Below are 16,473 nucleotides of genomic sequence, written 5' to 3'. Positions count from 1 at the left end.
CAAATGTTATCCGGCAAAATACTGATGGTAATATAATGAAAGTACAAAGGTCGCAAGTTTATCCCCTAAGCGTTAATGTTATCTGAGCGGAAAACCTAGCCGTCCAATTAATTACATCCTATTATAATAACTAATTGGTGGTATATTTTATCAGATCTAATTATTTGTGGGTATCGCATATGCTTAAATTTTTTCAATATATTCATTTGAAAAAATCTTAAATTTTAGCTTCATTCAAAGTCAAATTTTTATTGCATTCCTTATGTTCGTACTGTACAGGGTGTCTTGTTGGGCTTTGGCATGTAATTCCTAAGCCAATGTTTATTATGTTTATGTAAAATAAAAAATATTTTTGTATTTCCTAAGCCAATGTATATGTAGAATAAAACAATTTTTTAATCAAATATTTTATTGAATTCAGTCTCAATGATTACGTGTCATTAATACGGGTCTTGGCAGGAATTCCGGTTGGGTCGAAGGCTCGGTGAGCCAGGACGTACGAGGCTGGACGATCTTCGTCTTGTACAGATATGCAAACTGAAAAAAAAATTAAGAGATTTTTGAAATATTTATTTTAGTATGTGACATTTTGTTTATATTATACATACTGTAAAATACTACAAAATGAAATGTTAAAGCAAATGCAAAAACCAACTTTCAGTTCAGGCACCTCTGTTTCGTATTCTTCGCGATGAAACAGTAGTTATCCGGATATACATATTCGGTAGTGGGCTGATTAGTTTTAAAGAAGGCGTTGTTAAGTTAACTGGCATTTTTATTTTTATTGAATTTTCTTGTAACATTTATGTTTACCTAAATTGTTATACATTTTAGGTAAAAGACTTTGTAATATATAACATAGATATAGTATTATGTATGATGCGGGTAACTTTGATTAATATATTAAAAAAATTATAGACTAAATATGAGTATTATAAAGAATAGTAATATAGTTGATTGTAATGCCGTTATAAAGTTCTAATTTGCAATAGTTACTTGGTTTAACTCGAATTAAGATAAATGGAAGCATTCGTTTTTAAATGCGTTCTGCAACAATTTATAATTAAGAATATTATTAGGTATAAAAAAATAAATAAAAATGTGTTTAATCATTAAAAACAATGCATTATGTGTAAGATGGGAACCCTTTTAAGTAAAAAGATCCTTTTCTTATAATTTTTTTTATTGTTTTTTAATTATAATTTAATTTTTCTTTAACTGTTTAAAACATCTATTATTTTAAGTAACACGCGTGAGTGGACGAGTGTGTGTGTGGGTGCATGTGAGTGTAATGTGTATCTCATGTTAGGTCTCAGAAGCATCTCCAACTCTGCGTAATGTGTGTTCATAAGCCAGTCTTTTAACCGTTTTTTCAAATTGTGGACGGTGAACGGGTAGATATTAAGCAGCCTATTTAATTTATTATAAATGTAGTCTGCCTGCATATTGCTTATAGATTTTTTAACAAAGTCCCTTTTACATTTTAATTCTTCTTTTACCCGAAAGTGAAACAAAACACGATCAGTCCATAACAAAACGCTTACAGTAATTAGCGCTATCACCGCTCCAACTGCGAACCCGACAGCAACGTCACTGGAATGGTGCATGTTGTCTACCACACGGGATAGGCCCACGTACCACGCGGCGAGTAGAACCACGAATTGTGCAACATGACGCATCAATTTCGATCCGCGCCATCTAGCGTTCACTTGTATGTACAACTGAAATTAAAATATGTTTCAAGAAGAATACAAATAGTTATTGAGTCAAACAAACAAGTCAAATAATGTATAGTAAAAATACTTAGTTTTTTTTAATTAGAAACAGAGAAGTGTATTCTGTCTTTGAAATATACTTTTTTTATAAATAAAGATAGATTGCGATTTGAATTTAAACAGTTTTTTGGTTGGTTAGGTACTGTCAAACATTTAGGTTTTGAATCTAGATCTTATTTAAAGTTCAATAGCTACTAAACCATATTAATAGTATCTAGAGTATATTATGTCTTAACGTAATAAATGTATTGTCACATACAATGAAGAAAACGGCACAGTACATGGAAAAGCTGGCGTGCGCACTAGGGAAGGAAAGACGCATATTTTTCAATTTTGATGCACCCCCTGCGCCGGCGCAGGAAAACTCTGTCACGTAACCTTGTCTGGTAGCACTCGTGATCGAAGGCTGACATAGCTGTAAGAAATAATTATAACAATTATTATAAAAATATTGTTAATGATACAAAAAAAAAAAAATAACAAACGGACGGGAGGCTCAGCTGATGTTAAGTGATACCGCTACCCATGGACACTCAATGCATGTGTGGACAATCACTCAAATGCGTTGCCGGCCTTTTAAGAATTGGAACAAGTCTAAGTCAAATTGGTTCGGAAATACTTCAGTTATTTCGTATTTTGCCTCGACGACCCGAAACTCAGCTACAGGTTGAAGTTTAAATTTTATTCATCGTAATCTATTAGGTGCTTCAAAATTAGGTTTAAAGAAGTTTATTCCCATAAGAACAAAATGTTGTCCCTTACATGAGAAAAAAAAAATCATAAAAAAGTAAAATATATCAAACCACCATCGTAGGCTGTTATTGTATTAGAGTCCATCTATCAAAAAAACTTCGCGACGTTTTCGATCCGGGTCCACTACTATTTCCTGTATCTCAGGAGGCAAGCTATTGTAGACTCGCCCCGAAATAGGTTATATATTTGCGACCGTACCTATTCGGTTAGGTGAACAAACCTGAAGTTGTTTAAGTTTACGAGTTGAACGCTACCCCATAATTCTATCAAATATAATAAATGTGATTTTATTAAGGAATTGTATCGAAAATTACGTAGAATTTTCTTTCTGTTATCTGTGCAATTTACAAATGATCAACAAAAATGGAAGAAACCGGTCTAAGAAACAAATGAATGAAACCAACCTACACTTGGCTAGAGTTGTGAATTCCATCAGGAAGAAAATCGATTACAATTATGAACATTTTATTATCACACAATTTGATTAAATGTGAATAATAAGTGTGACAGGTAATACTTATCAGCATCTTTATCAAAAACATGTGTCGTATGAAATTACTTAATTAAAATTATAGTATTTTGTAATTGGCTGCTATGAGATTAGATCTGTTAATTTTTGTATATCTTTATCAATTAAGAATACTTTGAAATCGGTCAAATCCTTTTAAGTATTACTTACAAATTGAATTTGGGATTGATAAGACTGGACTTTGCGTTCGTTTATTTCCGTGATTCATTTTGGTATAACACATTCATTATTATTTATTCTATAGTTGTCATATTGTGTTTAAATACCCGTATCAGACACCACGCTGCATATATTTTATAGTGAATTTTATAGGCAAATGGAGTGGCGCCATCTGTGTCATACACGATTTCTGGATGTAACCCAAAGTTTACACTCGAGATATTCACGCTACTCAACTCTAAGAACGTATTAGGTTTAGACATAAGAACATCATAGGCCGTCCTCAGTCTCAACTAAATTGTATAGTACCTATATTAGTGTGAAGTTTCCGCACTAAGACACACATTTGGTGCGTTAAGTTCTGGCTTATTAAGTCAGCCTAGCTCCTTACAGAAGCTCAGAAGTTTCTTCACTTCAAAGGCTTCAAGGAGCGACCTGACTGGTCGATGATTTGGGGTACAATTTGAAGGCTTCATCGCTGCCGTTGGCGTTGCTTTCATGCAACCCATGCAACCGCTGGCGGCGAACAAGGCGAGTCATTGGAAGCGGCCTGGCCGAAATTAATATCGGTGTTCCGATCTCCGCCCCAAACCAAGCCTCCATAAGTTAGCATTGGCCTAATTACGACAGTGTATAGCCATTATGTCTTTAGGGGATTTGTTTTTAGGACCCTATTTAACGCCTAGCATATTTTTGCATTGGTAGAAATTCATTTCTTTATCGAAGTCTCTCTGTAAAAATTACGTGTAAATACGCTTGGGGATCCTCGTGATGGATCTTTACCATACTGAAATACAGTGCAATAATGTATACAATAAATATTTGTGCGCTGTACACGGTACAGAAGCCTAAACGAATGTTTTGTACTTACATCAAAGAAATGTGGTCTCAACCGTCCAATGACGTATTTGGTCATGGTGACCAATAGTTGTTGACAAGCGGCACCAAATGTGAACACACCAATGGCCACATATGACTCCCACACCCATCCAGGAATCTCAGTGCCACAGAGAGTCTTATCCGTGACTGACTTACCCTTGATATTTCGTATTATTTCGACAATAAGTATCTGAAAATTTTAATAATTCAATAATGTTGAAGCGTTTTCTTAAGTTTTAGCGTTTTTATAAATCTTTTTGAAGCTCTCAATTTTAAAGTACGCCAGTGCCAGGGCAGAGAACAAAAGGTTATTTGTTCCATATTGGGAGAACCTCGAGATTGTATTGGCCTCAAATGTAAAGTAAGCTAATACTAGATACTGACTTACTTATCTAATGTAAACTGTAATTAATATTTTCCTCTCAAATTAAATAGTAGTACGTAGTAAATTATATAGTAATAAGTTTATCAAGGAATAGCAATGTAATTTGGAATTCCTTGATAAACTACAATATTACAAGATAGATTTTCTGTTTGACGGACTCTTAGACAGACTGTTAAATGATGGTTATTTGTGGAATGTGTGCATGAATATTTTGACAAAAAGTATTCTAACGCAGTTTATATTATGGCTAGGCAACTTACAGTTAAGACTAACAAAGCAAATCCAAGGCCTGCAAGCAGAGTTTCGGAGATAGCTTCTTCTTTGAATGGAAGACTAAGTGACTGGTCATTTTGGAAAAAACCGCGCTCATAAGGTTTGGCCCATAGAAGAAGGGCTAACCAAGCGAATCCAACTGAAATCAAACAATATATTTATAATAGCGAAGAGCAGACAGACTTCTTATCATTAAATAATTTGTTTAAACAATCACGCCTTCAGTGCCTGACACTGAGTTTAGAATATACTGGTTTAAAGTAAAGTATAGTAAAAAAATCATTTAATCATATAGGTAACATAATGTACACTTATGACTCGTCAGTAAAGAAATACATATTAATGCTTCTAATTTTACATTTACTGCCAGTTCTTTCGCTATGAAATTATACTCACATTTGTTCCATGTGCCCGAATACGAATTACCTGCATAATTCACCTCACCAAAGTGGATGTGAGGAAATATTTAAAGAGGCGTGAAGACTTTTACTTTATTTAGCAGTAACAATTCTCTATGAAATATTGAGTATTAATTGTCGTTTCTTTAATGTTATTTCAGTTTTCTTTTTTTTTTGTTGTATATTAATGTACTTATGTTTTCTGTTGCATATATATTGTTTATCTATGTAATATGTTTTGGCTTTGTATATTGTCTAAGTGTTTTGTTTTATAATATGTATGTTAGCTGTAATATTACTAATAAATTAATTAATTAATACGTTCCTCTACGACCAAGTGTAATGTTCGTCAACAATACCAAAATAATCTATTGACCAAGCCCGAGTTTAAATAAAGCTCTGACAGAATTAAGGATATGTTTAAAATTTAGAGCAAACGAGATGAAGACAAACGCGCCTAGAACAAATTAAATAGCAACTACCTTCCTGTACTGGACTTTGTAAAACGAATGACAGCGCAGTCTAGCAAGTTCATGAAAAGTATCTTTATAATATATAATTATACTGTACGTGTGTATGTCACTGAACTACTCATAAACGGCTGGACGATTTGAATGAATTTTTTTATGCGTTTGGGTGGCGCCCTGGATGGTTTAGATCCACGAATCAGGCCGGCGGCAGATGGTGCTGCATTCAGTAGATACTGAATGCAGCACACAGCATGCGGTTATTTATCTATACAGCAAATAAACAGCCGGTATGCATATAAATCAATAGTCAAACTGTGAAACTGTGTAAGTTTAACTAACTTTTTCGATGACTGGCACTCTGTAATAACTCTGAAGACGTTATTAACCAAACGAAACCTAATTTTATTATACGTATAGTTCCGTAACGCGATATCCCTAACATGGAACAATGCGTATCGCATAAGTATTGAAATGAAGTTACGAGGTACGCTTGCTGAGTCTTTTGTATCTGACTATTGTAGTGTAAAGAATCTGTTTCCTTAACTTATCATTAGGTAGAAAACGTGATACAGAATGCATCTAAGTGTAACCAACCTTGGATTAAAAAGAAATCAAGGAAATTATGAACCGTAAAAATAAGTTTTCGTAAAACGATTATAATGTAACAAATAAATAAAATTTTTGCTTTTATAGTAAAGACATGAAAATAAATATTGCGAAAACCATATTAAAAATATGTTATGTGATACGCATATAAAAATACATTCTACTACTCTAGTCATTATTATTTCCATACACGGTTTACCGTAAGTATTTATATTTAAAATAAAGAAATTTTCTTGTAAAATTCTCTCTAACTATTCTAGATTTAGTATCATATCTATATATATAGTATATTCTGCTTTATTCCTAAAAGTCTAATCAGATTAACACTGTTTAATTTTTAAAGCAAGGATTTCTCTTTTTACAGTGTATAGGTATACAATATGTCGGAAAGAGACAAAAGAGAAGGTACTTTAGATAAGTGTCCTTTTAGAATTAATTCTTTTTTAATGAATGAGGGCGCAGTTGTTTTAAATTAAATTTTATCGAATATCACAGTTAGGTTATATTAAATTTTAATTTAATTGCTCTAATATACTAATTAAAATATAAAGGCTCTTCACTCTGTTAAATATAATTCTGAAACACGATATGTTATAATTAGAACATCACTTTCGTATTTATTAATAATTAGTCAAATTCGTACTAGATTAGTAGGTAAGTAATTTTTCTTTTTAATAATTTTTAAATATTTGTGGCGAGCTAAAAGTGTCATAGTTATTTTCTAGTCTTGCGAAATAGAGAGATATTCATTATCTATAGGAATTATAAGTGTTTTTAAACATTTAAGCTACTTATGTAATTATTCAGATATTTTTGTACTGCAAATTTTACAAACAAATTTTTCAAAGGTTTTTTAAATACCTTTTTTTTAAAAGCTACATTGATTTTTTTTTCTAGACCTACTTGCCATAGCCGAAACCTGAATACGATAACCAATGTAAAGTATCAAATCAGATCAAAAATATGGTCAAATAAAACCAAAAAGTACTCTAAACTTATTATAATCGAGAGAGATTTAATCTAAGCTAAATTGAAATAAGGTAGGTTAACTAAAATATACTATTTGTTGCTACTTTAATAAATTATGCATAGGATTCTTCTCACACATGTGGCGATAAAATTTACAACTAGTATTACAATTGTAATAATTCCGATAACGAATACAAACGAAATTGAAAACTCACCGATCAAAAGAGCAATGACGTCTAAACAAATTTTTATTAACAATTTCTGTTCCGTCATTTTTAAGATTTCCAAAAGACACAATTAGTTTACACAATCACGAGGCATAACAATTATCTTCCATTTGACAGAAATCGCCCAACATTGATTATAATTCAGCAAATTTATCTAGGTGTGCGCTTTGGAAACAAATACGTACTGATAAAGTGAGATAATGTAAGCATAAAACAGGTGAAGGTAGATGTGATTCATATAAATTGTATGTCAGCTGTTATATTAAGAATAATACAAAGTGTAGGTAGTCAAAACGATGAGTAATATTTTTTATAGTGCGCGAAAATTTCCTGGAAAAAAATGCATTACATTGCAGAGAAATTGTTATTGATTTAGCGCCATCTAGCGTTGAAATCTATAACTTTAAAGCCTCTATTATTCACAAGATGGCGGTTTTGTTATAGGAGTAAAAATAACGAGGATAATAATACTATATTATGATTAGAAAACTTGTAAAATAATACTATAATTTGCAATTTTTCGGAATTAACTGTTCAAATAATGATATCATGGATATCGATTAGAATAGATAAAACTCTTATCTGCGTCCTGATGCGTTCACATGTATTTCAAAGGAAGTTAATCTAGTTGGTCGGTTGTATCTTTTAGGCAGGAGTTTAACAGAATAAGTAATAAAAATGGATGTGCAAAAAAATCTAAATTGGTTTCTATTAAGAAAAATGATTATAGATGTAATTGTATTATGTGTTGGTGAGTATCTTTTTTAATTTACATGTTAACTTTCTAACCGATTTTATGTTTAAAATAATAAGCTTCAATTGTTGATAGATTAAAGTTTTTAATATAAAGTGTACTAGCCATATACAAGATAATAATAATATTTCTTGATTTTATTGGCAAAAGTTATATTCAGATAATCATGCAATGATTCACTCTTTATAAAACTTTTTGAGGTTATGTATTTTATTTTTTCATTGTTTGGGCAGGATGTCAGGATATTTATGTTTGGTATAATGTTATTTGTATATGCGCCATCTATTATTATCTACATTAACTAATAAGGATGAAAGATTTGAACATTATTTGTTAGGTACACAGAAAATTTTAATAGCTTTGTCTTATAAAATTGGATATTTAGACGATTTTTTTTTTCTACACATAATAGGCAATAATAAGGATAATAGGAATAGGAAACCAGTAGGATGATTGTTTAGCTTAAAATAATATTCCCAGTGAATGCGGTGAATTCCCCTTCTAAAATATCAAGTTATTTAAGAAAAATATATATTTAATAGTTTTTTCAATAAATTATAACTGTTCTCGTAACGGTAAAAAGGCATTAATAAAAGAATTCACGATAATTTCTTATTGTTACAGTTGGCATCCCGATATTCCTTTTCTACTTTATTGGATCGGCAAATGAACGAGGTTTCTTCTGCGATGATGAATCTCTGAAGTACAGCTTCAAGAATTCTACTATCACGAGTGGTGTGCTGTACGGCGTCGGATATAGTCTACCAATATTTATAGTAGGAAAAATGAATCTATACTAATTTTATAGCTGAAGAGTTTGTTTCTTAAAGTTACTGTAACCTCAGGAACATTTGATTCGAATCGTGAAAAGAAAAATTCTGTTTGTGTCGATAGTTTATTTACCGAGCCTTAACTAATAGACACGTGTAAAACCGCAGGGCACTATCCAGTCATTATATATGATCTAATTATATTGTTTAAAATGTAGAAGATATAAATTACTAACAGAATTAATGGGTCTGATTTTTCAGAAGTATGAAAAGGTCAATGACTAATTTTAATATGCTATATGGTTTGGTATTCAAGTTATTGCTTAAAATTAATATTATTAAATGACTTTACCTATTTTTCCTTCGTGCAGTAATATTCTCCGTAAATAATACGAAAGGACGCTATAGTATATATTTATTTTATTTACTAACATTTCGTTGCATGTACAGAAATATACTAAAATTCACATAATTAAATAAGAAGGATCGCAACTGCCGGTATATACCTACTACAATATATAAGAAAACAATAGTTGATTTCCTTGTTTTAACTTAAGCTTTTTTTATTGAACACGCAGGTTCATCTGATGTTAAGTGATACCGCCGCCCATGGACACTCTTAATGCCAGAGGGCTCGCAATTGCGTTGCCGCCCTTACTGCCATAAAAAAACGCTCGACATGCGATGATGAAACTGAGCTGCAGCTCTGAAAACTCTCCATAGTAAATGGGGTAGAAGATGGGATGATGTGAATATGTGAAAACACTACTAAACTAATACAATTTTTTGTAATATTAACTCAATATTCTATGATAAAAATATTGGTTGTTTGTAAAGTAGGTTTACGATCGAGATGTTTACGTGATAACGTCTTATTGGTGCTATAAGTTTTTGGGAAGTAAGGAATTAATGAAGATAACAATTTTTTCAAATTTTAAATTACATCTATCGTTTTATTCACACTTTTGATGATAAATTTCGGGTGTAAAATGACAAGTTTACTTATTCGACTATGATATACATTTTTCTTCATACATTCACGGAATGACTGGCAGCGCTCGAGATGAGACGGGAGATCGGTCCGTCTCTCTCTCGTTATACCTGCGATCGCGCTCGTGAGGTTTTGGTGTGACACAAGTTTCTGAACATGTCACCCGACTAAAACGATTTTAAAGACGTTATCACGTCAAAAATCTAGAAACAATAAAATTACAATTAAATTTAAATATTTACTTCATTATTCAGATGTGTTTGACGGAATGGATCCGCCTACGCGACTACAAGGGCGGAGAACGACGTGTCATTTTCGGCCTGGAGATTCCCGCGTGGGTCTGGGAGTCATACCGATGTGTCGGAGTGTTCCTCTTCGGCTGCGCCTGTCAGCAGCTCACCACGGATATCGCCAAGTATACCGTTGGTAGACTACGGCCCCACTTCTTTGAAGTGAGTTTTAAATATTTTAATAAGTTATTTTGTAAAATCTTAGTACCTCTGATAATGTTTATTTATCTATTTCGTATTCCTATAGCTAACAAAAATTATATATAGTAACTAGCTGACCCGGCAATCGTTTGTTTTGCCATGTATAACAAAATATTTTTTAGTTCAATAAAATTAACAACATAGGTACAATAAAAAAATAGGCGTTATCGTAGAGGGGTGAAAATTAGGGGAGGGGTTGTATGTATTTTTGTATGCTGAATCATAAAAAATACATAAAAACATCGGTCGAGCCGACACGACAATTTTATATATTAGACGAGAATGATATATATTAGATAACAAATAATTACACTAAAAATATACCCAAAGATGGAATACATAATTTACAAAAATATTCAAACATTTACAAAAGGGAAAATACAATAAAAATATTCAATACATTTATCTAAGCAATACCTAATTTGGTTGGTTTGTGTCATGGTATGTAAGTGGCATGCACTTGAAGGTGTGTAGTAAGCTGATCATCCTTAGCTTACATATACCACCTGTATGTATGTATAATACAAGGTACAGCAGGGCTACTCTGTATTATATACTTGTAATCAGATCATTTACGAGAATTATTTAGTACATTTAGCATAGTTCAAAATAATAAATAGCAAATAACCGTTGAGACTTAATTTCGAGTTAATTTTTAAAATGATTTCGGAAGAAGGCAGTTACGGGAGAACACTGCTGGTTGATGCCTTTTATATGTGTTGAGCTCGATATGCTTTTCCCGTACCGACTGAGGGCAGTAGGTAGTGGCTCTCGAATCCCTTCAGGCTTTCTTCTACTCAGACCAGCACCCATTACAAAACTTTGAATACTTCTAACCCAACCGAAAATTACGTTTTCTTATGTGTACACTGTACATGTAATATTAATAAACAATAATTACTATAAATATAACAACGGCTTAGGGTCACGAGAAGAGCGTATCAAATTTAAAAAGCCGGCAATTCAATTGCGAGTCCATGCAAATGTCCATGCGATGGTATCGCTTTTTGTTTTTTTTTACAGAACAGGGGGCATCGGGCAGGAGGCTCACCTGATGTTAAGTGATACCGCCGCCCATGGACACTCTCAATGCCAGAGAGCTCGCGAGTGCGTTCCCGGCCTTTTAAGAATTAGTACGCTCTTTTCTTGAAGGACCCGAAGTCGAATTGGTTCGGAAATACTTCAGTGGGCAGCTGGTTCCACATAGTGTTATACACATGTTTTTTTATAGGTATGCAACCCGACAATAGACTGTTCTCTGCCAGAAAACCAAAATCGATATATCGAGACCTTCACGTGCTTGGGAACAAATAAAAAGTTTCTTAAGGAGATGAGGCTCTCTTTTCCCAGTGGACACTCTTCCTTCTCAGTTTTCGCAATGGTATTTTTGGCGGTAAGTACAGTTATGATTTCTTTAGACAATGTTTCGTAGCTGTCCTGCACGAAGATTTGTTCATACTCGTATAATATGAAAAATTATCTTATTTGCTAATCTTACTAAGATTTCTCTCAACAGCTGTACTTATAGCAGCAACAGCTTATGAGTGAACTTATTTTTTACTAAACAACTTAAGTAACAATTAACTCTTAATGAAAAACTGTGTACCGCTGTTTACCGGAATGTAAATATGATAACCCTCGCTCTCAGATATTTGTTTATGTTTCTTGATATATTTTTAATATGCAATGGTAAAGGTAATCAGCCTTGTCGGTTTCCTCATAATGTTTTCCTTTGCCGTTCTTACAAGAGAGTGTTTTGCACAATAAAGAACCTATTATTGATTGTAAATCATAATTGTAATAACGTACTCAGTACGTCAAATTATATTTCTATTTCATTTTATTCTATTAAATAATTAGATTCAGTTTGTCGCTTTTGCTTTGCTAAATTCTTCAGGCGTAAATTTTTTACATATACGCATTTGTTGACTAAACCCTCGCTCATCGACCGTTAAAGAGCCCGAATGAAAGATTTATTCAGTTACTCTACCAAAAGATTATTATTATTTATTAATTCAATATCCTCATACTAAACCAATACGATAATGTCGATTATTTTTTAAACATGATACAATATTAAATACATAAGATAAACAATATCGCTAGTTGCTACTGTCAACTCACTCTGCGAACATATAAAGATGTCGATAGTGTCGGAGACAGCATTCAGTAGGCGCAACGTCTTTGTTAATCATTAAAGGGGATCTGTGCAACAGACTGGCTCTAGTCCTTGGTATGGCAACCTTGGCCTTCGCAAAGAGGAAATAAAACAAAGAACTGTTCTTGGAGAAGATTTGGCTTGCTCACCACGCTCTGATAACAATTTTCAAACCTCAATTCCAGCTTTACCTACAAGCGCGCTTTACATGGAAAGGATCTAAACTCCTACGACACATCATGCAGCTCATAGTCATTATGATGGCCTGGTACACCTGTCTCTCACGAGTCTCCGATAATAAACATCACTGGGGTGACGTTCTTGGAGGTTTTCTCATTGGATTCTTTTACGCAATCACCATAGTAAGTAACCAAAATTCTTTCTTAGTTTCTGGTTAAATGTTTATTTTAATTTCTCCCATTATCTGCGAGATATGGAAAAAAACTTACAATATAACGAAGGTAGTTTGGATATCTTAAATAAAATTATAACTGTATGTTACGCGTTGTTACGCTGCTCCAATACATGCTTATTGGAAATTCCAACTCACAGCGCATACTTCTTAGGCAATTCGTTTAGGATCTCCGCCATTAAGTTATGGAATAGGCTGCCATACGATTGGCTACCTCCTTAACATCTTTTAAAACTCTTCTTCATAAACATTCCTTAACCATATCCCATCCTGCTCAATCGTGATTTTTGTAATTCTTGTATTCCTCATCCTTTTGTATTGCGTCGCAATTCATGAATCCGTGAGATTAGATTAGATTGTTTTATTAATATATTTTTTGTATTATTTTAGATTAAGGTTGTATATTTTTTATAAGATTTGGTAATATGCACTTCTTGCACTTTACCCATCATATTTATTTTTTTAGTTTTTTCCCTTACTCCCTAGTAAGTTTCCTGGATGAAATCGCTTGTGATAAGGCCGCCCGTTGCATCCCTTATAATTTTTAAGTATTATGTTATTTGTATAAATCTACAATATAAAAATAAGTCGGGTTTTCCTTCCTGACGCTATAACTCCAGAACGCACGAACCGATTTCCACGGTTTTGCATTCGTTGGAAAGGTCTCATGCTCCGTGAGGTTTATAGCAGAGAAACTTCAGAAGAAGAAAATTCAGGAAAAATTTCAACAGAAAAGCGGGATCACCAAACGAAATGTTACATAAAACGAAGCCATCTGGTGGCGAAACGGAGTTCGCCGAGTTTCCTAGTATTTTATAAATGTAACGAAGTGTGAATAAACAAAATGACACGTGGCATTTAATAATTAAATTAGTGCGCATATCTTCATTTATTTCAATTAGGCCTTTAAAAAGACACCACCAAAGTCAAAAATATTTAAAAATATGACTCTAGTTGCCCCTTCCATAACGTACTTCAGTTCTCGTCCGCTCACTTCTTTCTAAACTTTCAAGTTTTAAAGAGGTTGGAGTTAACACAATGTTTTAAAATTGATTTTTTCCTTTTCAGTTTGCATACCTATACAAGCCACTGAGCCTAGGCACCCGCTACTCGTCGCTAATGGAGTCACAACCACTGACGCGGCCTATACAATAGTCAGGCTTACAAATACAAGAAATATATAACTGCAAAAAACACCCTGCAAAATATTCTAAAGCATATAGTATACAACAAACAGGAAGCGTGGTGCAAAACGTTTTGATCACTCAAATTTAAAAATGGCATTCTCACTGCAGAAGTTTAATATTTACACCAGGTTTGAAAACATTAGGACCTGAATTAGGCAGAAATCTGACATTCATCACATGAAAAATTACATTATTGGCGCTGGAACTTTAAACGAAATCACATCAGTTACTTTTTAGTAAGCCTCTAAAATGAAGTGATCCTAAAATTGAGTTCTGGTTATCCATGAACAATGGATCGTTACGAAAATATCACAAGAAAACTGCATGTCTTAGATCCAAAAACGATCTCAGCTCTACTTTAGAATAACAAAAATATTAATAAAACAGTCGTAAGAAGGCCATTTCACGGCATTGAATGCAGTTTTCCTAATATTATATATTTAAGTGTATAAGCTTTCGAGTACAATTGTATTACGTTACCTCATACAATAAGTATTAATTTGTTAAATACGATTTTCATCATATTGCACCGTCTTGGGCAGTCATCTCTTTTCATCATACCATCAACACAATATGGCAGAAAGAGACAGAGAAGGTGCAATTGATTGATTTAGTGAATAAGTTCAAATATAATTAAAACAAAATTAAATAAGAATCATTTTTATTATGCTTTATATTGCCTTAACCTAAATAAATAGCTGCCGTAAAACTAAAGGCAGTGAATCCCCTAAAATGGTGCTCTTATGTGTACATTTATTATGCATTGCAACAAGTAATAAATTATATAAATATTGTATACTCTTAGACGTAAAAGCTTTAAATATGAACAAAACATTCGACAACTTAAGGCTTTTAGTACAAATAAGTGCAGGAAAAATAGCATTTTATTAAATGGCAACTTTAAATTAGCAAACGTAGCACCGAACTATAGCTGGTTACATACAGAAAATTGCGAGTTTTTTTATATTCCTCTCTCTTTCTTTAGAAAGATAGTGAAAGAGACAGGAATATTAACAGAACTTTATGTAGACAAGCACCTAGTTCATACTGCAATATTTACACTTCTATATCACAGAGTAAAATACATTCCCAATCTTAAAAACTGGGAATCCTATATCTAAAAATAAATAAAAATACGAGCGATCTTTCAAAATGCCTATCAACCTAATCTCAAATCATTCGAAAGCGATAATTCATGTTTTCTTAGTAATTTGTTTTTCATAGAACAGTCTTGACAGTACCAGGCTCTCATAACGGTGAAAGTGTATTTATTATGCGTTTAAATTCTTAAATATCGTCTATAATTGTATTAAAATTGACAATTACTTAAAAATAGTGCATATTAAGTAGTATGTGCTAAATCGCTACAATACTGGTTGATAAAAATGTTATAAGGTATAAAATATCGCCTAACTTCACGGCGTATGAAAATTAGCAAATATAGTTATATTGCTTACTTCATGGACGTTGAAACCACATTGCTTAGTAAATTCTAATCAACAATTATCCTAAATTATAAAGTTGTCTTTTCGATAAAATAGTTCGACAGGGTTTATATGGAAGACACATACAAATTAATATAATAATTTGGTCTTAGCTTGCCGAATTTGTTAATGAATTTGGGGCGTCAAGTTTTGCAAATTTTAAGTGAAAATATTCCCGTTCTCCTGAGATTACAACTACATTGTACCAATAAACTTAACTTCTAAATAAATAAATTTGTTTAAACATTAAAAATCTTACTTTTCCAGCCAACTAATATTTACATAATTCCAAATTCAAATTTAGTATAAAAATCATGTCAATTGCCACAAGCCAAATAATCAACTCTTTATTACCACAGTAATTTTAAACGGTTCTCTATGGTTTGTGTATGGCCATTCATAATCAAACTTTCCAATTTAAATGTGTTTGCCTTTTAGGCTTCATAAATCCCCCGGTTTCAAAAGTCTGTATAAATCTGGGACACGGTGGTTGCGGGTCGTCCACCGTCAACCACGCTATCTGGTTGAGTGGTTGAAGGTCAAACCTGCCAACTGGGGGCTGTGCGAGTGGTGCCGTTGGTGGTCAACTCGTTGTCATGGCAACCGTTTAGACGGCGCGACGTTTTGCGTAAGTCTGAGATAAATGCGTACTGTGGACAAGAAATTTGATGATTATGGGTAAGGTAAAATAAAATAATATTGCTGTGTGTGTAAATTTACACATTACTTCCTACTACTGTAGTTAATGTTTTCGTATGAATAAAAAACTCATTAGTTTAAAGTACCAGGCTGTCATAAATGAA

At 32.8% G+C, this 16,473-nt stretch overlaps 3 protein-coding genes across 3 annotated transcripts in view; 1 reads left to right on the top strand and 2 right to left on the bottom strand.

Annotated features, from left to right (window-relative positions):
- Positions 1-397: 397 nt before the first annotated feature.
- Positions 398-7,637, bottom strand: LOC125054599 (putative phosphatidate phosphatase). The gene is made up of 6 exons (XM_047656595.1): positions 7,412-7,637; positions 4,741-4,892; positions 4,088-4,285; positions 2,035-2,190; positions 1,545-1,721; positions 398-537 (listed from the first exon to the last, which is right to left on the bottom strand). The coding sequence occupies exons 1-6, from the start codon at positions 7,467-7,469 to the stop codon at positions 424-426; spliced, it is 855 nt and encodes a 284-aa protein (XP_047512551.1). The 5' UTR covers positions 7,470-7,637; the 3' UTR covers positions 398-423.
- A 311-nt stretch (positions 7,638-7,948) lies between these two features.
- On the top strand, positions 7,949-14,841 carry LOC125050381 (putative phosphatidate phosphatase). Its single transcript, XM_047650175.1, has 6 exons — positions 7,949-8,174; positions 8,802-8,953; positions 10,193-10,390; positions 11,661-11,822; positions 12,773-12,949; positions 14,068-14,841. The coding sequence occupies exons 1-6, from the start codon at positions 8,102-8,104 to the stop codon at positions 14,152-14,154; spliced, it is 849 nt and encodes a 282-aa protein (XP_047506131.1). The 5' UTR covers positions 7,949-8,101; the 3' UTR covers positions 14,155-14,841.
- The window catches only part of LOC125050372 (putative phosphatidate phosphatase), an 86,444-nt gene continuing 84,801 nt past the window's right edge, over positions 14,831-16,473 (bottom strand). Inside the window, exon 6 of the mRNA XM_047650164.1 lies at positions 14,831-16,320. Coding sequence (XP_047506120.1) covers positions 16,210-16,320 — 111 coding nt within the window. The 3' untranslated portion in view covers positions 14,831-16,209. The remainder of the gene's footprint in view (positions 16,321-16,473) is intronic.

The sequence above is a fragment of the Pieris napi genome, chromosome 1, assembly GCF_905475465.1.
Source record: "Pieris napi chromosome 1, ilPieNapi1.2, whole genome shotgun sequence".
Classification (NCBI taxonomy): domain Eukaryota; kingdom Metazoa; phylum Arthropoda; class Insecta; order Lepidoptera; family Pieridae; genus Pieris; species Pieris napi.
Note: the sequence above shows the minus strand (reverse complement) of the source record. Positions and strands in the feature narration are given on the sequence as shown.